We start from the raw sequence: 23,744 nt of genomic DNA, 5'->3' as shown, positions 1-23,744 counted from the left end.
TAACGAATCTGCCACAGAAGCTATCAGGGAGTATGGCGCCACCGAACCAACAACAATACGCATATATACCAATGGGAGCGGCATCAATGGCCGCGTTGGAGCAGCGGCGGTAAAACCTTCACTTGCACAGGAAAGGCAGATAAATAGGCGTAGGAATGATGAATGATGATGGCTAGCTAGACAGACTGCTATACTACGGCTATTTATCTATACAGGAACGGGAACCGATCGGCCGAATGGTGCCTGGGCGAAATGATGAAGGAGGTGACGGCAGGTGGCGGAAGCAGCTCATCCTATAGTTATCCGAGACGCTGGCCAAACGCCAGCTCCAACAATAATATATATATATATTGGGAGTGTACTATATTATATATAGGCAGAGCTAGGGAATGCTTTGATTGATCGAGAACATAACGTTTATCATATTGATTGACATTCTATCTTTGACAATGCCTGTAACTACAAGGCGCATGAGCGACAGGCAGCACCAGGAGGAGGACCACACTTACAATGACATTGAAGACCGAGTCTCTGAATGCATAACAATGTATCCTGTGTTTTGTACCGCCAAAATACCCTCAGATGTATGTATGAGTACAAACTACTAAATATTTACTATTAGCTCACCTGCCTACCATTCCAGATTCTTGATGAGTCTATCGATGAGTCGTACGCGGTAATAAGAGATGTCATTGGTGAAGGCGGCCTCCCGGCCTATGGCATGGCTCCATGTATTCTCCAAACAACCGATCTCGATTCAATCACTCACGGCTCCCGCAAGCCAATGCCAGTGGATTTTGAATCTCCCTTTCTTAACTGGACAGATGAACAGGTCCGAGAGTGGGCGACGAAAGCGTTAAGGCCTGGGCACCTCTCTTTCGCACAAAGGACATTTACTATTCTCGATCAAAGTACAGTTGATAACAAGGTCTGTCGAGTAGGATATATTAGTGTCTTCGAGGAAGACGAAGATTATGGGATGTTAAGCGAAGTGTTTTATGCGGATATAATGGCAAGGGTCCCCGTAGAACTGGCCGAGATATTCTGGGATGAAACGTTGTTGAGCGTAGGGGAAAATGGGGTACTTGACCCAGTTGAAGAGCGCACATGGGCTGAAAAAAGCCGTAAGGAGAAAGGGAAGTGAATATTGTTTGCCTTGGTAGTATATTTATTTTGTATGTAAGGATCTGACATTATATCTGGGTCTTCTGATCAAATTGGTTGCTGACTTGGCATAATTATTGGTTGATTAATTAAGGGCATAGTCACTATACGGCGATTGATACACTTATTATTTTTAATATCGCTATTACAGGAGAAGCCTCTCGAATTCAGGGGATGTTCGCTCTATTTGACGTTTGACGAGGGATACCTGATAGTCAGTTTTGGATTTGGTAAAAATAATAGTTATCACTAGTCGCTAACACTGCGTAGAAGTGTCAATTCACGCTGGTGGTTGACGGGTCGCCACCCTACCCCGGCTGGTATATAAAATACTATAACTAGTTATATTAGTGAATATACTTAACTATATAGAGAGCATATAATTCTATTCTCAAAACGAATATTATAAAAATCTACTTTATTATCTACTAAGAAGGCTGTTTGATACCGATGGGAATCGTCACAACTAGTTAAAAGAAAGGTGCATTTGCCTAGGTATAACTAACGAATAACTACTAAGGATAGACGCAGGTATTGCGTACACAGAGATTGTTTACAGGGTTCCATTGGCTCTGGTATGCCAAGCATGACGGATGTATCCTCCTATCGTGGTTCATCCAAGAAAAATAGGGAGGTGATCTTCCTTCAAAAAAGAACTGGTTATAGGTGGAAGAAAGAGGGGAACCGCTGAGCAGTAGCGGCATCGCATGCCGAGCTTTACAGCCGCGACTTGATAGCTTCTGGATCATGGCTCATGATGAAGGCAAGTTTACGGCTTGTGAGATCTGTGATGGCCATGTTGGTTATCATGGGGTTGACGCCACTGGCACTTGGAAAGACGGAGGCATCGGCGACGTAAAGGCCGGAAGTGCCCCAGACCATGCCCGTAGGGTCAACGACGCTTGTCTTTGGGGAAATCCCCATGCGACATGTACCCATTTGATGGGCACTTGCGAACATAGACTGTTCCGGCGGCAGAGGGACGCCCGTACGAAGTTTCTTGATCCATTCCTGGAATGCAGCATTGTTGACACCCTCATCCGCTGCATCAGAAGATGTCTCCGGACGGGTGAAAGTCGGGATAGCTAACGATGAAGATCTTATCTCTCTGGCACCGGAGACGTATGCGATTTTTGCGGCGCCGATGATGCCCTCTAGGATGTGCTTGCGGTCAAAGGCAGAAGGGGTATACTCGATGCGGCATCTTCCGTCATTGGGGTCAGGGTATACTCTTCCGGTGTCTCGATCGCGGGTCAGACTGATAAAACCTGCCATTCGGCGCGCGTTGGCGGCGAAGATCTTGTAGTCGAGCCCATTATCCCATGCCATCAAGGGAAGGAAAAAGTTTGGAAGCATGACGACTGCCTCGATCTTTGAGCCGTGGCCACGGCCGTCGAGGTTCTCGAAATCACTAACAAGGGATGTCAAAATGGAGCCCTCCCATGGCCGAGTTTCATGATCGAACATGGCAGACATAATGATAACTGTGGTATAGTTAGAAAAATGAACAGAAGGGTATTTTTTTTAGATGAGATGGGAGACATTTACCTGGGTGAAGGCGAAGGTTGCGGCCTATCTGCGGGTTCTTGAGTCCGCTACGGAGAAGCAGCAGGGGACTCTCAAGCGTTCCACATGAAACCACAACCTTCTTCGCCTTGATGACGACCTTTCGGGTTATGGCCGGTTTACCATGGGTTGCTCCAGAGGCATCCCGAGAAGTCCACGTCCCTCGAACACCGATGGCAACCTTTTTGCCCTTGGCCAGTTTCCTACCAAAGAGCACCTTTTCAGCCTTGAAGCCTTCGATAAAGGTAGCTCCAGCTCTTGCTGCATCGGCCAAGAAAGTAACGGCGGGCCCCTGTTTGATACCGGCGGCACATCCCAAGGCGCAGTATCCGCAGGCGTGCTTCTGGTGGCCTGTGTTTTGGGGTACGGCTTTGGCAGAGTATCCAAGCTTGCGAGCACCTTCCATCAGCACGCTGTTTCCATGGTTTTGCTGGATGAAGTCAGTGGAGACACCCATGTAGTCACAGACTCGGTCAAGGGAGGTCTGGTAGGCAGAAGATGTGAATAGAGGCAAGCCAGAGTTAGCCCATTCCTCCCGTACCATCGACTGGGTCTGCAGCGACGCCGACCAGTTGATAGTACCGCCTCCACCCCAAGTCGAGCCAGAGACGACGCCTATCGAACCATCGTCCGACAGCTCTGCTCCACCGTTGCTGAATAAATGGAAAGCACCTTCACTGCCGGACATGGGGTAGTGGTCGTTAGGGAAGAAGTAAGACTTCTCTACCACGATGACTCGATGGCCAGCCTCTGCGAGATTCTTCGCAGCCACGCCGGCACCACACCCGCTGCCAACAATGACAACGTCCGTCTCGATGATCTCGGGTCCATCTCCGGCCGGAAACTGGAGGAAGGAATAGGGAAAACTCTCCGACGTGGCTCCATGGACGGGGACGTTGGGAAAGCCGAGAACGAGAGGCAGAGACGGGCTAGAGCCGACCCAGGACTTCTTGGTGAGGGCGATAAGCGCCCGGTGAGCAGCCCGCAGCGGAGGCAGATAGGAGGACCTCCACGAAGACAGAATCTGCCTGCGAACATGGTAAGGCTGGTGCTGGAAGGGCGTCCGAGACCCTGTAAGCGCAAACGAGACCGCAAAGTTGTTGAGTCCCGCCAATATGGTTTTGATGCCCCTGAGGCCCTCCTGGTGGACATGCAGTGCTAGAGTACGACACATGCTCTCCTTGAATCCGGGAATGGAGGAGGCACTCTCGTCCAGGTACTGCACAGCAGCCTTTGCAGCCTCAGACTCATCTTCGACAGCCGCCGGCCGGAGCGAAGAGACGAGGGCATCAAACTGGGGCTGGGAGACGAGATGGGTGGTAGAGGAGTCCGCGGTGCCTGTGCACCCAATGGATGGGATGACGGTGTCTGCAATCGCAAGAAGAGTCTCCCACTGGGCCGGGGAGAAGATATCTTCGGGGCGAGGCGCTGGGGGTAACGGGGATGCCTGGACGGTGAGAGCCATGGCTTGGTATAATTAACAGGCACTTAGGAGATGAGCAGTAACTAGATAAAACGATAACGAAGACTTAGGGTTGCAAGCGAGAGAACAGCCCACCAGCAGCAGGACGGGCGGCCTTCTGGTAAACAGCGTTGACTAGTCAGGGCTGGGGAGTTGCACCAGATCAGGTTGAAAAGGATGGAGATGGAGATGGAGCTGTCAGGCAACTAAAAAGAGTCCGGGGAAAGCTGCTGGCCGGGACAGTCCGCTGTTTTGCTTAACTACAGCGATGACGGCGGAAGGAGGAGCCTGGAGAGAGCGATTGATCTAGTTAAGGGCTGGGGGCGGAGAGTCCACAGGGCCCGTCGGCGAGTTGACCACCTCGATTCTCCTCAGCGGCCTAACTATATAACTACTCCGGAATGAGACCCAGCTTCATCGTTCCACCATGTCCGGAGTATCTGACTAGGTAACCATGAGTTAGCCCCTGAGCGGCTAGTCAACGTGGAGCCGAACCGCCCAAGCAAGCCGAGGAAGATGGGATGCAACGCCACCTGCCTGTGATCCCAGCTGAGCCGTTGCTCCCACGGGCTCCCTTATGCATTACATACGGAGTATACGGAAGATAATATCAATAGCGAGGGTGGTTAGGTAGTGAGCTGGTTGAGCAGCCATTTCTGCCCTCGGCCAGCCATAGTTATCATATGCTGCATGATTCACTCCATCCACTTATTATTATCAACTAGTTAACTACGGAAGACATTTCCCCAAGCACGCCGTCTCTCCCAAAACATCACCAAAGGCCATCTAATTCAAAATGTACGGAGTATACCGAAAAACAAACCAGGATAGTTCTTCAATCGAGCCCGCTCTCCTGCTTATCCCTGCCCTGGGATTGCTGGATGCTGCCTGGGAGAAAATGATGAATTTACCCTAACCCTAAGAACCCCAAAAGAGGAAGAGATTATGATGACTCAGCAATTAACACCCACGTGACATGATTACATCCATGGATGAGCATTTCTGGTCTAACTATAAGTAGTCTAGCGTCTGCTTACACATCGCTTACCTGTTGTTGCGTATGTAAGCAAATCACTAAGTTCGAAGAGGTTAGCCGGTGTCCCTTTTTGGCAGCTTTGCTTCAGAAGTCTTTTGCCCTGCCGAAGCTGCTCCTTGGCCTCGTCGTTGGTTATATCTACTCTTCCAAAGTCGCCGAGCAACGACAGCATGCACTCGGAATACATCGAATATCCAGGCCCAAGGCTGGGTGACCGTCCCGAGATTGTACGCTGCTTCACTCCTTTCTCGGACGACCGTGCAATCCAGACCTGCAATCCAGATGCCGCCGCTGAAGAACGGCGGCCTTCAACGCCATCGGAGAAGTCGACACAGCTTATCTTGGTTCACAATGGACGGCTCATACCCTAACGTAAATCCACGAATCCATTGAATGCCGTCGCATCATCGTCACCCATATCCGTGTGGACAACTTATTACTGGCCTATCCGTTAAGCTCGGTGATTTTTGGCGAATCAGCGATGGTGTCTCCCGATTGGGACCTGAACGGCTCTGACGACCTTGGTTTTTCAACCATGCAATGATATTGGGCAATTCGGCATCGTCATGTTTGTTTGAGATTGAGACTGGCCAAGGTTGCTGGATTAGAGGACATGTACACTTGGCCGCTGCGAGACAACCTTTCCCTCAACGGCCAACACCCGGCTAGGCCATATCATTGAGAAATGCTGGTCCCAAGAAATTACGTCCGCCAATGAACTCGCTGCGGACTTGCGCAAGGAGAAGGGCAGCGGACTCAGGGTATCCCTTTTATGTCTCCATACATGTATCCCATACATGTATCCATGCATATCAGAAAAGTGCCCAAGAAGGCTGACTCGCAAAACCATGTCTGAGCATGTGGCATCCCGATCCTTTGATACATCCATTTTATTTCCTGCTTGCTCACCCAAGGCATGAACGAAGACCTTATGCTCCAACAGCACGGTCAAGTGGTTTCAACTTGCATTCCACTGGTGCCAATTACGACCCAGTCTTGTCTTTGACATCCACAGGTGATAGAAAAAAGAAGTCGATAACACAACTCGCTGTCGCAACCTTGGAGATGATCCTTTAAAGCATAACACATAACATCATCGCGTAGACCCTCCTAGCTAATATTATATAGTTGATTATATCAATATCAACATGATAATATGTATGCCGTAACAGTCAGCTTAAGTTCGCCTCGTGGCTTGGCAAGGGCTTTTTTGTTTCCCCTCCAAAAATTTACCTTTTTTTTTTTTTTACTGTTTCTCCCTCTTGCCCATCGCGGGGATTTTTATTTTTTTGCTCTTCTTCTTCTTCCTCTTCTCTCTTCAGCTTCAGCGTCACCGTCGACTTCAACGCCTGCTTCGATTCCAGCTTCTTTGCGCCGGTAACTCCTCGACCTTTTTCAACCAGCCCACCGCCGTCTTCTCCGCCATCATGATTATCTTCAAGGTAAGCGACCCCGCGGTCTCTCTAGGCGCAGCGTGGGATCTGACGCAGGACAGGATATCATCACCGATGACGAGCTCATCTCGGACGCCTACAAGATGCAAGACAAGGGCGTCATCTACGAGGTCGACGCAAAGAGAGTCACCAAGGGCGCTGACAACATCCGTACGGCTCCCTTATTCACCTCCTTCGCTTTGTGTTTTGGTATCCAAAAGTGTGTGGTGGCTAACCGGGGAGTAACTCCTGTCCATAGAACTCGAGGGAGCCAACCCTTCCGCTGAAGAGGCCGACGAAGGCACGGAGGATACTAGCACGACCGTCATCGACGTCGCCGACTCCTTCAGACTCAGCCCCGTTGAGTTCGATAAGAAGGCCTACACCTCTGCCGTCAAGAGTACCTTCTCCCTCCCCCGCACCAAATAGAGATAGATACCTTCCTCGTGGTATCGCCATAGTCAATGCTCTATCATATTATCTACTCTTGGATTCTGTCTTTCAATACCATCTTTCTAACACTGTCGTGCAGGTTACATGAAGTGTGTTGTCACGAAGCTCAAGGAGGCAGGCAAGAGCGAAGACGAGATCAAGGAGTTCCAGACCGGCGCCCAGGCCGCTGCAAAGACCATTTTGGCCAACTTCAAGGACTACGAGACCTACACTGGCGAGTCTATGAACCCCGATGGAATGTAAGCATTGCATCCCCCGCCGCCTTCGGGCTTTTCAGTCGTGCCATTGGACTAATAATTCTCCTCTTTCCAGGATTGTCCTCCTCAACTACCGCGAAGATGGAATCACCCCATACTTCACCTTCTGGAAGCATGGTCTCAAGGAGATGAAAATCTAGAGAATCGACATTCTATCTATTTTATATTTTTGTCCACTAGTTGTCCACCCTTTTCCACATACAGACATACAATGGCCCTCAAAAAAAGGGTTGGCCACCCCTCGGGGCTTCTCCCAGATGCATAAATTCCCAGCAGATAATTCAAAACTCTCTGAATCTCGACCGGTGGCGGGAATTCTTTTACCCACCAAGGTCCTGTCGTAATACCACCTGTAGTTGTGTTTTCTATTCTTTACTACCCACCCATAGCCAAAACAGTAGAAGCATCGTGCTAGACAATATTAGCTGATAACACTTCCGATGAACAGTTATCTTAGTTCCTGCTGGTGTAGATAATTATTCGGTTGATTGGGCTGGGCTATAGCGATAATCACTGGGAGATCAAAAGTATGCAAACACTCTAAGCAAGAAAGGCCAAAATTCCAAATTCCACAGGCAAAATCATCCATCGCAAAATACACGATAATACCAACCACCGACACCCATCAGCCTCCACATCTGACTTCTAACCCGAAGTATTGCCTGTTTCTTATCCCTCTCTGACTCGATACAGCACCGCCTTCCACCATGTCTCACGCGCGAGTCGAAGAAGTCTCCGACTCAGACCCGGACGACATGGACCCGTCGGATTTCGACCCAGCCAAAGACTCAATCATATACCACAAGGACATGGAGGGCCCCTCTGCCGGCAGAAATAATAGTAGCAGCACAATGCCCCTTCGCCCCCCAGCACGCCCGGCCGCCGCCTCCTCGTCCCCGTCTCCGCCTCTCTTCCCTGGCTCGCAGCAGCAGATGCGCCGTCCCACCATCGCTCAGGGCCGTGACATCCCACGCTCATACCAGTGTCTATACGCCGTCTACTTTGACAAATCGCGAACTCGCGCAGAGGGTAGGAGAGTCAGTCGGAAGCTAGCTGTGGAGAGCCCGTTGGCAAAGGACATCCTGGACGCCACGCAGCTGCTCGGGTTGAGCGTTGGGTTCGAGCCTGATAAACTGCACCCCAAGGATTGGTCGAATCCCGGGCGTGTGCGTGTCATGTTGAAAGATGAGGAAGGACGACCGGCGCATTCCAGTATAAAAAATAGTACGGCTTTTGGCTTTCCTTTTTCCCTTTCCCTTCATTCACTGTATCTTTACTGGTTATCGGGATATCAACTAATTGCTGGTAGAACATCATTTATATACTCATGTTGCGCAGTATCTACAATCGCACCCAACTACTGAACAGTCTCCCTTCAGACTGAGGTTACAGGGTATGCCTGTGCCAGAAAAGCCGCCGGGGCCGCCCGCCACGCCGCGAGGATGGAAAATCAGCAAAGTCTTACCATTGCATTCCCCTGCTTTGACCGGCGGTGGAGTAAGCGATAATCCATTCAAGGAGGCTATGAAGGAGATGCAAGCACAACAAGGTCTTCCGGGAATGCCTGGAATGCCGAATATGCCTGGTGTGCCCGGAATGTCAGGACCGGGCAACGCACCGCCAGAGCCCAAGAAGAAGAAGGACAAAAAGAAGGGGAAAGCATAGACTTGGTTAAACAATAAATTAGCATATCATTTAACACACGCTTGGCCCAAAATGAGCAGCCATTGCAGAAAGGATTACTCTGACAACCAACCGCCAGCCAACGGCTCACATGGCGAATTAAGAGCCAACGTAACGAACTAACTAGTTAGCGAGCACGCTAGCTGTAGCTGAGACATGTCGCTGCCGTAGATTACTCCGTCATCGGCATAAAACGAGCATGACCAGTCACATCGACCGCACTGTCAGCCTGTAACTCGGCCATCAATTATTAATTCAGACGCATCTCGAAGCCGGCAAATGTGGAGTTTCCGCGCTAAGAGAACTTAACGAGCCAACACCGCGCCTAACTTCGGCGCCGGCAGGCGATAAGCGCGCATCCCCTCGTGAACGTTTTTTTGTGACTTCAACCTCGACTTTCGACCTCACGCTATCTCCAGCCCTCTCGCTCCCTGCGAAGAAGTAAAAGCTCTTGCTTCTGTGGCAGATGTCGTGGTACTAAGACCTCTCCCGCCCTCTATCCGCCTCTGCCCTGCCAATGAGTCTGTGGGACGAGAACCCGCCGCCGCTGGCTCAGGGCGACGTCATTCCCCAGCAGCGCAGCACCGTCGCCGAACGACCTCAAGGTAATGGCCAGTTCGCGGGAGACCATCGCAATTATCTTTCTGGTTCCGCTTCTGGTGCTACCCCGGGCCCGTCTGCTGGCAAGACGACCCCTCGGCGTAAGAGCCATGGCTTCGGTGGGAAACAGATCACTCGTACCAGGGTGAGCTACTCGTGCCATACCTGTCGGCGGCGCAAGGTCAAGTGTGACAAGGTTTGTTTCGTTTCCTATCTGGCTTGCCGCACGTATCCAACGATGACTACTAGCTGACCGTTCTGCACTTCAATAGGTCCATCCAGTATGTGGGAACTGTGTCAAGACAGGCACCGAGTGCATGTATGATTCTACGGCCGCTGCTGCCCAACGAAATCGTGCCGAGGACAACCACCAGAGAGTCAAACGCAAGAGAGACATGTCAAAGCCTGCAGAAAAGGATGAACTAGACCTCTCGTCTCCGCAGGAGAGCCTCCGTGAACTGCTGAACTACCAGGCACGTCTCCGAGACCAGAAATCTGGCTCCGATGAAATCGCCACCCGCCTGGATCGGCTTACCTCCATGATCGAACGGCTTAGCCGTACAGGTGATGCGCACAGCATTGAAGGAAACACCGCGGGAGGTGGGAGTGCCGGCTCAAATGTTGCTGGAAGGTCTGGAATTGTTGATGGTGCGTCAGGACGCGCTCGCAACAAATCGGTCTCATCATCGGCCTCCGTCTCGCGCCAGTCCAGCCCCAGGCGTAATTCCGACGATGCTAGCAACGATGATTTCCCAATCCCAGCTGGTCTTTCTACCGACCTTGTTGACCCTGTGGGTACCCTGAATTTGGGACACTTGAGTCTGGAGGATAGTGGTAGATCTCGATATGTTGGGACCACTTACTGGGCTTACATCTCGGATGAGATTAATGAGCTAAATCAACTCCTCCGAAACCAGAATCGCTCCCAACCACCGATTATACCCCAGCCAGCTCCCTCTAATGGTGGCAATGATCCCTCGATATCCCCAGTGCAAAAGTCGGATGAATCTAACAGCCAGGTCCAACAGTGGCTGGCCACGCATGAAAGTAACATGCATGATTCAATCCTCTACCCAAAGGCCGGCGGACCTTCTTCACACATAAAGCCTATACAGGCAGATATGCTCAATCACGTTCCAACAAGGCATGAAAGCAACATCCTATATAAATCTTTCATGTCCGGCGTCCAAGCTATCAGCCCCGTTCTCCACCCTCCCAATGTGCTCAAATCATATGAAGAATTCTGGGACTGGTATGCCATGTATAGACAACCGGGAGCCCCGTATCCTAGACCTTCTTTTATCCCACTCCTTTATGCCATCTGGTACGGTGGCTCAGTCACCGTCTCCCTAAAGACAATCCATGCCGAGTTCAACCTTGAGTCACGCTCGGCGTTAACCGAACCTTTCCACGATGAAGTCACTCGATGGCTAAAGACCATATCTTTCCCTCGAAGCCCATCCCTCAACGGCCTGGCTGCCTTCCTCCTTGTCCAAACCATCCTATCCAAGGAAGAAGAACCTTTGACCAGCAGCCTCTTCACAGTTTGGCCCTTCGCGTAGCTCAAACCATGGGCTTGCACCGTGACCCCGCACAGTTTGGTATCTCCCACTGCGAAGCTGAGATGCGCAGACGGATGTGGTGGCATATTGTTCATATGGATGGTGTAGTTGCTATGTCAAGTGGCCTTCCACCTCTCGTCAGTGACGAAAACTATTGGGACGTTCGTCTTACCAGCGAAGTTAAAGACACACTGCTCACTTCGCCAGAGGCTGAAGTGTACGAACGGATGGTAGATGAGGGCTACCGACGTCCCGATAAGCCGGATGATCCATCAATATGCGGGAGTTCGATGGTTAACGTGTACTACATCTCTGCCAAAGGAAAATACATAATGGCCCGTAAGTCCTTTTCTTCCCATGATTGTACCTGGTATATAAAACGCATGGTTACTAACCCGTACTTAGGTGCCATTCGGAAGATTCTGAAGATACAACTGGGAACTAGACCTGTCACGAGAAAGGATATGGAAGATCTCAAATCAGTCCTTGTAGACCTTCAATTTAAACTTCATGCGCTCGTTGATCGAATTTCCAACCCTAAACGCCCAAGTGCCAATTCCGATACGACCCGATGTATCAAGCCCGACCTCCCTAACGGTGGACCTGGGTGTGGTGAGCAATATCACACTCCAGTGTTAACTGCATTCCACAAATGGGCAAAGATATTACTGTCTTTGTTTGTTCATAAAGCTTTCTGCGTGGCTTACCAGCCTTTCCTGAAGAATGCTAAAAGCAAGATATGGCCAGCCGCAAGGCAATGGTATGTTCCATTAACATCAATTAAGTGATGTGATTGAATCACACTAAACTATACTATAGTGCACTACGTCATTGTCATGGTTTTATGGAAAAATTTATCCTCCTTGCGACGGACCCAGATTTCCAGCCTTTCCAATGGAGTTGGCCAGGGTAAGTATAGAGTATCACCCATTTATCATTGAACATAATCTGATATGCAGCAGAAATCACCAACCGATGCATGCAACGATGTAAGTACCACTGGACTTGTAAACAACCTTATTATATACTGATATTTTTTTTTCTCTAGGATAATGCTTATCGATTTATATGAACGGCCTACAAGCTCAGAGGCACCCAAGTCTAGGGCTTTTATTGATAAGATATTCTCCCTGTCCGGTCCGGATGGTGGAGTTGTAGGAGGCGAAGATGGGGTCACGACTTCAAGGCCATTGAACGATGGCGGGCGAGAAGCCTGGGATATGATGCGAAGACTTCGCGAGAAGGCGTGGTTAAAGGCCGGGCTTGACCCACAATTGCTTTGGACTGAACAAGCTCAGGTGCAGGCAGGTGTTGCACCTGTCAGAAGCCCTTCCGTATCAACGACTTCTACTCGCAATCCGGAGAGAAGCCTCAAGGATCAGAGTGCATCCCCCACGACAAACTTTGCAGATAGTTACTATGCGATGATCAAGAATTCGTACGATGACCACAGGCATATTCGACAGGCATCAGCGGAGTCGAGCCGTGCAAGGGACAAACAGCCTATCACGTTCGCAACTTTGCCCCAACAACAGCAACAGATCCCCAGTCCCACCTGCACAATCCCTGTTGTAGGTAATGCTACAACCCCACAGCCGTCATCGAACGCGTTCCTCTGGCCCTCCCAGCCGGTATACCAGAACCCTTCAGGACCATTAAACCAAATCCCGGCGCTTGGCCAAGGAGATGCGCGCGGCTACCTTAACCCAAACTCCGCGAAATTTGTTGCTCTGGCTGGTGACCGAGCCAATATGGCACCGCCCATTGGACTCAAAATAGAAACTTCTCAGCCGGCATTAGCTGATATTCCTCTGCAGGCAATACCACAACAGCGTCCGCAACTATCACAACAGACGCAGCAGGCATCTCCACAGCAACAACAACAGCAGCGGCCACAGCCACCGCCCCAGCCCCAACAACAGCCACCACATCCAAGTGCATTCGAGCCGAATGTCAACTTTGATTGGGACCAATGGGACGCTGTATTTGGGCAATATCTCCCAATTATTGACGGGTACATGGACCTAGATAACAACGAGCCTCAGACGAACCCTAGTGATCTGGCCTTATCATCCACGATCCAGGTCTCAGATGGCGAAATGGGTATACATGATCGCACAATGGTAGGCCCAAGCAATAACAGAAACTGGGCTGATTTCGGCTAAGAACATTTAACTTACGCAAGAACAAGTTAATTTCAGCTGTCTGTGCAGCCCATGGCAAAAAAACTTGGAGGATTTGTGCTCTACTTCCTCGCCAGCTCACAGACATGGCTTGCAACTCCTACTTCCCTAGGTCGCAGCCCGGTAATTCTCACTCTTACGCTGAACCAGCTAGCCATGTGCTTGCGGCTGCATCTGCCCTTACTTGGGTGGCCCTTTACTTCGACGTACACGCCTCCGCTGTCTTGACAATACTAAACTCTCTCTTTTTCACATTCTCTCTATGTTTATTTTTTCCCTTCTTCTTATCAGCATGCATTTGTATGGCTATATATCAATGGTGGATAATACCCTAACAAATGGTTTCGCCTCCTTTTGCGGTGTTATGTCTAACCTCCGCCTCGCTGCCTTGAGACAGCATGGTGAACGGAAAGGGCTTTTTCATATCTGGTATGTCGACTTCCACTTGCTATGTATACATCACCAACTAACGATCGGTCAACCGGATAGTGAAGGCTGGATAGCTTGTCAGGTTCCTGTCTCTATCAAATACAGCAAAGATTTTCGCACTCTACGTGCTATATAGTGGGCGGCAGGGAATAGCCTTCACATACGGAAATTGTCCAAGCCGACCAGTGTGTTCCAACTTGAATGCTATTTGCTCGTCCTCAGTCAATAGGCCGTTTCCCTCTATAGGACACTCTCGTGAAGCAGGCTTCGAAGGGCTTTCTATAAGGACCACGGAATCCAACACCTTCCCCTTAATGGTCCTCAGGGCATATAGCGTGAGATCGCATGTATTACTTCACCTTGAACCAAACCCGGCAGGTAAGCTATAAGATGTCCGTCTTCGCCATCCGCGTTTCCTATTCTAACACTCTCAACAGAGTTGGTGCACTGGTGCGGCTGCATGCACCGATGCTGCCCAGTTTGAATGTGTTTAGACGCCGCCGAGGCACATCGTGGTATGCCATACCCACCCATCATCGAATCATATGTGCAGTGGCTGTCTGGCTGCAATTCCGGTTCCAGAGTTAGTCTCACGCTGACACTAGTCTTTTATGCAAGAATCGTGCACAGGGATGGCCAATTTAGATGCTTTATATATGTACTTTACCACCATGCTATTGTCTCTGTTAACACTAGTGCCTAGACAAGAGCTTAGCTTGTTCCGAGCTCTAGACTTGGTATAGAAGAGATCGCTGCCATATGTTGGCACACATGTTGACACTGATACTAGTAATAAGCAATCGACTTTTCCACATATGGTGGGTTACATACTTTCACGTCTAATTCCTCACAATGGCTATTTAGGTTCGGCCCGCATATACGAAGGTTGAATCATAGCTCACGTTCCCTGCCATGGTAATTATATACCCCCAAGGTAGTGACCTATCTACACCTGGTAACGAACCTCAAGCACGGAATCAATCCGCCTAAGGCCAAGTTTATACCTCTGGTCGAGTATCGATAAAGTTAAACCCTAACCCGATATACAGAATCTCTTCATAACTTCGGGTGTGAATGACCGGCAAAAACACTCCTCAGGAGCTACCACCGGTTTCTCAGGTCTCCTAGTGCTTGGAGCCTTGGTTTCTGCTGCCGGTCTTACCTCCTGGCTCCCCCTTAACGATATATCAAACCGCTAAGCCAAAAAAGGGGAGAAGAAACCCCTAACTAGCTTCAGAGACAGCCGCTATATCATTGACACAATACCATCCCAGAGAGTCACAGGTTTCATGAATTACCTGAGCTCCCCACGCCGTGGGAGGACGAAGAACAGGTCCGGTCATTCCTGAAGAGCTGGCTTTGTCACGTCTGGGGAAGATCGATCCCCCGACGATGAGCCGATAATCTCAACGTGAGGAGAAAGCTGCAGACATATTTGACAATGAACACCTGGGCGGCACTAATCAAAACTTGAGCCCAGGCTGACATGTACCCATTTAAAGTGCTAATCAAAGTTTAAAACCACGAGAATAGAGAGAGAGTCTAGGTTGACGAGGTGCTACTGGCTAGTAATCGTGTGTGACACTCGAGAGTGCGTCCACCTCCGCAACCACTCCCCATACGGCGCAGTAAGTGGTTCTATCATCTTGGAATACCTTCATGTCACAGCTAGTTAATAAATTTAACTAAACTAACTATTTACGTTGCAAACGCCGCTTCAGCTGAAATAACATCCGGCATCTGCTTTTCGGATACTAGAGAGAAGGGCTCGACATCTCCATCTGGTGATCTCACTCTAGAATAAGTAAAGGGGTCATCTTGTTCTGCCTCGAAGCTGAAATCCTCTTCCCACTCAACACCATCGCTATCATCATCAGAATATTCCTGAGGGTTTATGTCTGCAGCACCGCTCAAGGAAGCTAGTCGCTGTAGCGTCCATTGTAGTTCCAATAAGTCCCAGTCAGGGAGTGGCAAGTTTTGTGGGTCACTGGTCGTTAGGATTATTTCATCACCAGATCTAATTTTCCGCTCAGTGATTGCATTCCAAGCCTTGAAGTCCATTTCCAGCCCGTTAAGATCACAAGGGATATTTGGGCGAGCTGAGAGGTCAACGTTGCGAGAGAATTGATGTTGTGGGAGCCAGTAGAATTTCAGAGTCAAACGACTCTTATCCTCGGATATCTCTACGGGTTGCAGACCAAATAGCCCTTTCGAGTGCCAGCGGTGCATATTTGGACTCAGGCAGAGAAGGTTACAAAGAGTTTCAGTACCCCGTGGGAATACGGCTGCCCGCCAGTTTTCAACTCGTTCGTTGGACCAGTAAGACCGAAGGAGGATCCAGAAAGTTGAATTTGGGCTCTCGTGAGCGACACCACCCATAGAGTAAGGATAAATATGGGCGACATCAGGGTAGGCGTGCTTCGTAATGATGCATCTATCGCCATCTCGAACACAGCACTGAGATTATTAGCAAAGTCTGTACCAAACGAAACACTCGAGATTAAAACTTACATTGTCTCTAGCAGAAAACGAGCGAGTTCGCTGACGCTTGGTAGGTCTGGGTGGAGTATGAGGTTCTGGTGCTGCTGGGAGGTCAGAAGGACCCTCCCCAGCATCCTCTTGGCGTTGCACGGCCTGTCCTATCACTGTAGAGCGCTGTAACGGACTGCTTGCTGTGTGGATAAGCCCACGGGAAGGGGAAGACGCGCGTGAAGAGGTCGCCGAACCCTTCCGATCCCTTTGGCACCCTTAAAATGAGTTAGTTTTAAGTCTAGTTATAGGATGGCAGTGGAAGGGAAAACAGCCCCTACACTGTCGAACAAGGAGCCCATTGTCCTGCACTATCGATGAACGCAAGCCCCGTAGAGCTGTATCATTTGAGGAAATATCTTCAACTGTGGTTTCCAGTACAGAAAGGTCCGCTAGCCATAGGGCCGCCCATGCAGGAGATGGAACTGGGATGTCGAGTAAGTTCTTAAGCCTTCGTAAAAGCTCAGCCTTCCGGTCCGATTCGAACTCTGTATTAGGACCTGGGTGGCTCATTTTTTTTGTTTTTTTTTTTTTCCCTTCTTCTTGCATGCAGTTCTCAGAGTGGGGGGCTTATGATAATAGACAATATAACGAGATGGAAGAGCTTGCAGTTAAACGCGCGGGGCGGCAAAGTAAGTACGTAGTTATGGCTGGTCGTGAGTTAACTGGTTAGTTAAGTTACAGAAAGGGGCCAAGCGCCAAAGCCCGAATAAGAAGAACTCTGGACCCGCCCGCGGAGTGTGCGTCACATGATTGAGCAAGCCCTAGTTAGCTAACTACCCCCTTTTCAAAGGGTTTGTATTATCCCTTGAAGCATCGAGATTGGCCTTCTGTATAGAAAAATAGGCTGATCATCCACATCTTGTTAGTAATAAACGAGCTAAGTAGTTATACATACCCTGTCTGACTCAAAACTGTAGCTAGATTATTAGTTATTATTGGGTCAAGTACTCCCCTTCATAGACCTGACAATCTGGGTCCGCCACCCAACCTGGCTTGTGTAACTAACTAACTAGTTAACGAACGGGCCATTTATTATTATTCTCTTCTATCATTCGCCTATCTTTTTTGGTCTGGGGAGCAGCGGCCGAAGCTCTATCGAATAGAGAGCATAGAAGCATAACTTTTGTTTTTTTTTTTTTTTTTTTTTTTTTTTTTTGATCCAAGGCACGTGGCAGAGCTTTTTTACTGTCATCCACTTCAATACTCTATGTAGATATGACGATATATGGAGTATATTGGATATCTATATTTATATACATATCGTGAGGCATAGATCTATTCCATTCAATATTGCCTCTCAATAGCAACCGAGACCTTCTCTCCATGATCAATCAACTTTCACATGTCGCTTCCATGATCGTAATTGATTTTGCTGTTCTTGACCACCCACTCCCCGACCCGTTCGACCGCCGTTCTCGGGGACGCCTTGTGCGATAGCAAGAATCCCTGTATCTGGGCGGGGGAGAACTGCTTGTTTGGTATTTGCCTGGCAAACTCCTGGGCGAGATCATGTATCTGATCTGCAGAGAGGCCATGTCCTATTCGTTGGCGAGTGGTAGGAGCACTGGGGGGAGTTGTTGTGGCTGCGTTAGGCTTGGTCTTGCAGGCAAGCACATCTCCATCTCCCCTGCTCTCGCCCATCTTACTGGAAGAGACGGGATCGCCCCAATCCCCTTCGATCTCGGAGTAGATAGCTCGGAACAGGGACACTATAGTCTGTGAGTCAGCATTGCTGAACTCGATCGTCAGATCAACGCGCCCAGGCCTCAGCAGTGCAGGGTCAAGATTCTCGGCATGGTTCGTGGTCATGACGAGAATACGGCCTTCACTCGATGCGACTCCATCGATGGTGTTGAGCAGTGAAGAAAGCGAGATGCCTGGTTGCAGCAACACGGGGGCGGGGGTCTGTCCGCCGCATTCGCCAAAACCCTCACCGTCACTATCATCATCGTCGTCGTAATTGACAGAGCTGGCTTTCAACCGAGACTGCGTGGAGGCGTTTTGTGCAGCAGGGGAAATGGAAGACGGAGCGCCGGCCTGCAGACGGCTTTTGGTTATCCCAGCGGTATCGATGTCTTCTAGAAGGACGATACATCTGCGAGGAAGGGTAGCGAAAAGCGACGCCAATCCTTCCTCAGTCAGATTCGGGGAGCTAAGATTAGCGACATAGATCTTCAGTCCGAGCAGCCCAGCAACAGCAAAGCAGAGACTCGTCTTTCCACATCCCGGCGGTCCGCTGAAGAGGTATCCTCGACGATACGGAATGCCACGGTTAGTATACCAGCGCTTCGTAAAGGGATGGAGGTAGTCCTTGACGTCGTCCAGGAAGGCATCTTTCTGCTCCTGGTCCAGAATGACACTTGAAAGCGGTCTTGGGTGTCGTGCCATGCATCTGGTCCAGCTTGGCCCTGACGAAGGGTCTGAATTCGACCACCGATAGATAATTGTCTTGTTCACGTCCCGGTGCAGATAGCTCAGCTGGGCTTCGCGTATCAAGTCTCGTAGAAATGCCGTATTCCGCCCCAGACAAGAAATTCGGAGTGTCTCATTCCACGTATTTAACTTCTCTCTGGCCCGGTCGACCGTGAGGAAGCGTCCCTTATACCAGAAGTAATGCGTCCCGAGAGCAGGAGTGAAATGGATGGGCTTGATCTTGTCCCATCTGTTCGTCCGTTTCCAGTATTCCTCGAAGTCTTCCTCGTTCCCAATCATGTTAATTCCGTCGTCGTCAACCTCCCGCTGGTCATCATCATCATCGTCATCCTCGTCGTCGTCGTATCTCGACACATACTGGCTCTCCACCGAGCTAGAGGCGAAGATATCTGTCGCCCGACTGACGAATTTCTGCTTCGACACCCAATACATCAAGTAGTTGTACACTTCGTCATTGACATGCACCTGCACTGAGGACATGAAATGACTGTGCACGAAGTTGGACACGCCGTCAAAGAAGTACCGAGATGCGGCGATTATCAGTGCCCCGATGAACAGGAAGGGGAGATATTGGGATATATCAATGTGAAAGAGCGTGGAAATGACACGGGACAGGACGCCGAAGCCAGGAATGAACATCTCATAGACACCCTCGGCGGCCAGCGTGTCCCTGGGAACGAACGCTGACCCAGAGACAGCTTCGGCCGCGGCCATCTTGCCTATTGACTAACTAGTTAACTAGTTAACAGGAGAGAATGGAGGGAGATTTAACTATGAGAGATTGGTTATGGGGAGCAACGATAATGAGGTGAGGCTCCCTCAAGCGTCGCCTGCTGGGGACAAGAGTCAAGACCACCGCAGAGACAGGATGAAGCTGCTGTTTATATCTCCTCCCAGGGTCGTCTTGCTCTGGATCCATCAAGTTAGTTATCTCATCGATGCGGCTGAGTATGACTCTTCTCATCTTTTGGGGTCTCCAATCGAGTGGAGTTGCGTCCTTCATATGCCATTCATATGCGTCACCCTGAGGTATCTCCGATCGCCCGTAGGCGGGATGATTTCCTCTTCAGGCTTAAATGACGATTTCTGATAATCCTCGGTGTCCTCAAGAGCTCGCCGACGGGACTGGAGCTGCTTCAGCCTCACAGCAAGGCTGAGTGCTGCCTAGTTATATGAGTCACTAGTTAGTTACCCACCATGACTAGTTAACTAGTTAGTTAACTCTCGTTGACAGCCAGATCCTTATCTCGGCCTGAGAAAATATGCGGTGAGCAGCTCGGTATCTTATTATTCGGCAGGTAATGCGTCTTCGCGGCGGCCTGGGGGAGTGTCAGTGTCGAGAAGGACCTCTATCAACCAGTTCGTTAGGTCAAGCTGTAGTTAACTAACTTCTATTCGGGACACCATACTGACTAGTTAACTAACTAGTGTGGGTATGGGAGTATATGCTTGCTACGAGATACAGATACCCCATGAGGAGGAAAAAAGGGCCACCGCTGAATGGTTACTCGGAGCTGCTCAGACATGATAATATCGCTCGTAACATGACTAGCGAGGACCATATACATTTCCTGAACTGTTTGGCGAATTCCTGGGGTATGTGAATACGCAACAATAGAGTGAATAGCCGTAGTAGTCAAGGAGCGAAAAGTGACTGACTGACTACTTATGGCAATATCAAGAATATCATTTCGTGCAGAACATCCCAGAATATCCCACCTAAAAAGATACACCACATCAACAGCAAAAACAACCAATATTACAAGAAATATTGCACACGCATACAAGTCGATAGAATGACAGACCACATAAAGGCAGATATCGACCCGGAGAAAGCGCCAGAGACGGCCAAAAACATTAGGGAATACGTTAGAAAATATGGGGTAGCGGGCCTAACTACTGACTACCCTCAGAAATCGCAACTCACCCCCAGAGAAGGACGCTCGCCGAAGGGAGGCTAGACACATGTCTAGCTTGACGGTTGATGTGGAGGTCACAGACGGCCAGGCGAAGAACCGCCGGCAGTTTTTAGAAAGCCGGGTGATCCCTTTACTATTCGAGAGACAACAGTCACAGAGAGCAGGCGTATGTTTGCAATATATATCCTTTGTTATCTTTTCTTCGGGTATATCTAATTGGATTTGGAGTATAGACCAAGGTGGTGTCCTCGGCTCTGCCATGTCGAAGGCAAAAAAATATAGGAAAACAAGACACCATAATTAGCCAGGGGATCAGAGGAGAAGATCTAGAGGCACTGGGAGGTCCCGCCGGCGCAGCGAAGGCTCGCCATGCAGAAAATAAACGGAAGAGAGAGGAGAGGACGAAAGAGAGGCAGACCGCAGAAATAGCAGGATATAATCCTCAAAATCGCATCAATGGGCATGTGGCCCCCTGCTTATATTACCCCCGTTGGCTCTGCAGCTATCGAGCATAAGCAGGCTGATTAGTTATGCCGTTCGACCGCGCAATCTCCCTACAGGGAGGACACCTAAGGGGCCAACACCTGGGATAGAAACGGGGAAATCTCAAAGCCAGAGCGACCTTGATAGGGTCGCAAGACGGTGGATTCAAAGATCTGCTGGTGATATAAAGGTGGTCCTTATTTTATTAAAGTATCTCGGACTAAGATCACGGTTCGAAGATATGGCCACTCTGGAGTTACGAGAGCGGCAGTCCTCCAATATCATTACCATTAAGAAACGGAGGCAGGATAGCTATATAGCCGGCGGTCCTTTGACTATTCCCTTTACCGACCTCTTTCTGCGAGCCCCGTTTAGAAATAAGGGCGATATTAGATTTAATAACACCGAGTTAGAGGAGTGGTCGAAAGATGTCTGGGAAACTTTCTAAATCTCTTCTTTCAGGGGGTGGCGCCCTAAATGGTGAGTGCGCCATATAGCAAACAGTTGGATGATGCCAGAATACAGAATGCTGTATATATAGTCTATATGCGCCAAAGGAAGGTGGAAGAATGTACCAAATTTGACCAAAGTAGCAAACACATGTATGAATGAAGGAGAATGGTATTGATAGGAAAGTCCAGGGAGGAAGAAGAGAAGCGAACATTCTGCATGCTTCACCAACATGGATCTTTTGTTGCCCTTGTTGCGCCTGCGTTTTCCCTTCTTTTTTGATGTCTTCTGGTACATGCGCACTGTAAATCGTCAAAAAGATCGGTGATATAAAGGAGGTTAATCGAAGAAAGAGTCAGCCCTTTTTTTTTAGAGCATCGACTCTTGATTATCGATTTGAATCCTTGACTTTGGTCTTTGTGTTTGTCACCAGAAAGCGATAATTCAATACCGAACCGCCAGAGGAGCCATGACACAGCTGAAGGTTGAGGACCTGAGTAGGGAAGATGTCAAGAAGTTGGCGCGCATCTTGTTTCTTGATGTCAAGAAGTTTCAGGAACGAGAGGCTGCTGCCAAACTGACCACTGAGCTACCTTCGTACCTTCGCCGATCGCGACTCCTCTCGTTGATGGTGGACAAGCTAAATCTCATACGAGAGCCTGCGAAGGCTGCATGTTTTATCCATAAGACGCTGAATAGAGAGATAAGTCATGCACTCTGTGGGCTCATACGGGCAGAAGTTGGTGAAGGCCTGAATGGGCTGGTATCAAGGCAGACACGGTTGTCAATTGAGCAGAGGCGCATGATACACAACCTCCGTACTGTGAACGGACTCTGGATGACGCGAGAAGCAGTGGAGAGGAAATATCTCATCAGGCCATCTTTCACATGGTATTATCAGAGCGACGGGTGCGAGGCATGCATGGTCAGCCGGTTTGCGAGAGACCGGGCTGCATTGACGGATATGCGCACGCTTCTTCTCAGTCGGATAGGGAGGCGGAAAAACAGGAACCCACCGCAACTTGTGAGGTGGGTGGAAGAGCTGATGAGCTGCCACGGTCCATCTAGCCTGGAAATGTTCGTTTTCAGCGCGGAAGACGCACTAGAATTGAAGGCTGTCAGGCGGGATGTCAGGGGTACGCAATCTCAGGGGCAGAACGCTGCTACCGGCCAGGGCTGCGGGCTGAGGAGAGCAGAGAGCAACGTCACCCACCGGCCAACCAGATGGACATCGGTGAACACACGTCAGGCAAGCAGGCGACCACGGTCGATGGAGACACTTCGGAGCCCAGACAACAGTGCCCTCCCGACTTCTGAAGCCGAGGTCGATACTGCAAATGAAATTATTGACTGCTATCTTAACCGGACCCTGATTGATGTAAATCCAGAGCCGGTCACAGCACAACCAGAACGGCAGCAGGATAGAACGATTCCTGATCCAAAGACAAGGTTACAACCAGAGCCAGAGTCGGAGCAAAGACATAGAATCGACAGGGCCGAGTGTCATCGTCCAACTAGCGCTAGTCAAATGAAGAGAAGCGAATCGCTGAGAATAGCTATGGCAGCGTGTTCCGAGACAAGACGTAACACACAAATTCAACCGTTGCGGTCACCGAGCATATCTAGTTCACGGGCTGGAACTAGATATGAATACCCGTCGAGACGAACCCAGAGTGTGTACTCCAATGGCGGCAACTATTCCAAAATGAATCAGAATGTCCACAAGCCGGTCTGTCAAAATAACGACCATAGAAGCAGCAGGTTGACTCGCTCACAGACTATCAAGACGAGTAAGGAGCAAGCAGCAGAGTATCGATCCCTGCTTGGAGAAATGCATCGACTCTCCTGTTATTCCCCATCCAACTACAGCCGAGCAACGCTAGTCGAAGGCTCTGGCATCCCGAACCCACGGCTAGAGGAGAAGAGACCGGTGTCCGAGGCAACGACCCGTTGGAGTACGTTCGACGGAGGAGAGGGTCTATACTCCCCTATTGAGCCGATCCCCCCGTTAAGAATTCGAAAAGAGAAGAGAAGAATCGGAGGAGAATGACGTTCCAGAATATTAAGAACAGTAAGGACGGGAAGAGAAGTGAAAAAAA

General features: G+C 49.7%; 10 protein-coding genes across 10 annotated transcripts; 7 read left to right on the top strand and 3 right to left on the bottom strand.

Moving 5' to 3' along the window:
* Window positions 1–470: 470 nt before the first annotated feature.
* Window positions 471–1,144, top strand: TRV_07961 (uncharacterized protein; the record flags this gene model as incomplete). The annotated part of the gene is made up of 2 exons (XM_003017991.1): window positions 471–584; window positions 644–1,144. The coding sequence occupies 2 exons, from the start codon at window positions 471–473 to the stop codon at window positions 1,142–1,144; spliced, it is 615 nt and encodes a 204-aa protein (XP_003018037.1).
* A 737-nt stretch (window positions 1,145–1,881) lies between these two features.
* On the bottom strand, window positions 1,882–4,195 carry TRV_07960 (uncharacterized protein; the record flags this gene model as incomplete). Its single annotated transcript, XM_003017990.1, has 2 exons — window positions 1,882–2,648; window positions 2,713–4,195. The coding sequence occupies 2 exons, from the start codon at window positions 4,193–4,195 to the stop codon at window positions 1,882–1,884; spliced, it is 2,250 nt and encodes a 749-aa protein (XP_003018036.1).
* A 2,181-nt stretch (window positions 4,196–6,376) lies between these two features.
* Window positions 6,377–7,090, top strand: TRV_07959 (TCTP family protein; the record flags this gene model as incomplete). Its single annotated transcript, XM_003017989.1, has 4 exons — window positions 6,377–6,386; window positions 6,432–6,670; window positions 6,724–6,832; window positions 6,921–7,090. 4 exons carry the CDS (start codon window positions 6,377–6,379, stop codon window positions 7,088–7,090), a joined length of 528 nt encoding a protein of 175 aa, XP_003018035.1.
* Window positions 7,091–7,198: 108 nt separating this feature from the next.
* On the top strand, window positions 7,199–7,511 carry TRV_07958 (TCTP family protein; the record flags this gene model as incomplete). Its single annotated transcript, XM_003017988.1, has 2 exons — window positions 7,199–7,353; window positions 7,427–7,511. The coding sequence occupies 2 exons, from the start codon at window positions 7,199–7,201 to the stop codon at window positions 7,509–7,511; spliced, it is 240 nt and encodes a 79-aa protein (XP_003018034.1).
* A 567-nt stretch (window positions 7,512–8,078) lies between these two features.
* TRV_07957 (uncharacterized protein) lies at window positions 8,079–9,036 on the top strand (the record flags this gene model as incomplete). The annotated part of the gene is made up of 2 exons (XM_003017987.1): window positions 8,079–8,595; window positions 8,681–9,036. 2 exons carry the CDS (start codon window positions 8,079–8,081, stop codon window positions 9,034–9,036), a joined length of 873 nt encoding a protein of 290 aa, XP_003018033.1.
* A 935-nt stretch (window positions 9,037–9,971) lies between these two features.
* Window positions 9,972–11,216, top strand: TRV_07956 (uncharacterized protein; the record flags this gene model as incomplete). Its single annotated transcript, XM_003017986.1, has 1 exon — window positions 9,972–11,216. The coding sequence occupies one exon, from the start codon at window positions 9,972–9,974 to the stop codon at window positions 11,214–11,216; it is 1,245 nt and encodes a 414-aa protein (XP_003018032.1).
* A 74-nt stretch (window positions 11,217–11,290) lies between these two features.
* On the top strand, window positions 11,291–13,381 carry TRV_07955 (C6 transcription factor, putative; the record flags this gene model as incomplete). Its single annotated transcript, XM_003017985.1, has 3 exons — window positions 11,291–11,976; window positions 12,036–12,125; window positions 12,265–13,381. 3 exons carry the CDS (start codon window positions 11,291–11,293, stop codon window positions 13,379–13,381), a joined length of 1,893 nt encoding a protein of 630 aa, XP_003018031.1.
* A 2,145-nt stretch (window positions 13,382–15,526) lies between these two features.
* On the bottom strand, window positions 15,527–16,906 carry TRV_07954 (uncharacterized protein; the record flags this gene model as incomplete). The annotated part of the gene is made up of 3 exons (XM_003017984.1): window positions 15,527–16,285; window positions 16,340–16,473; window positions 16,639–16,906. The coding sequence occupies 3 exons, from the start codon at window positions 16,904–16,906 to the stop codon at window positions 15,527–15,529; spliced, it is 1,161 nt and encodes a 386-aa protein (XP_003018030.1).
* A 792-nt stretch (window positions 16,907–17,698) lies between these two features.
* Window positions 17,699–19,507, bottom strand: TRV_07953 (mitochondrial chaperone ATPase (Bcs1), putative; the record flags this gene model as incomplete). The annotated part of the gene is made up of 1 exon (XM_003017983.1): window positions 17,699–19,507. The coding sequence occupies one exon, from the start codon at window positions 19,505–19,507 to the stop codon at window positions 17,699–17,701; it is 1,809 nt and encodes a 602-aa protein (XP_003018029.1).
* A 2,607-nt stretch (window positions 19,508–22,114) lies between these two features.
* On the top strand, window positions 22,115–23,695 carry TRV_07952 (uncharacterized protein; the record flags this gene model as incomplete). Its single annotated transcript, XM_003017982.1, has 1 exon — window positions 22,115–23,695. The coding sequence occupies one exon, from the start codon at window positions 22,115–22,117 to the stop codon at window positions 23,693–23,695; it is 1,581 nt and encodes a 526-aa protein (XP_003018028.1).
* Window positions 23,696–23,744: the final 49 nt, after the last annotated feature.

This window comes from Trichophyton verrucosum (genome assembly GCF_000151505.1).
Source record: "Trichophyton verrucosum HKI 0517 chromosome Unknown contig01205_1.f1.exp, whole genome shotgun sequence".
Lineage (NCBI taxonomy): Eukaryota > Fungi > Ascomycota > Eurotiomycetes > Onygenales > Arthrodermataceae > Trichophyton > Trichophyton verrucosum.
The sequence above is the reverse complement of the archived record's forward strand: the minus strand, read 5'-3'. Positions and strand labels throughout refer to the sequence as shown.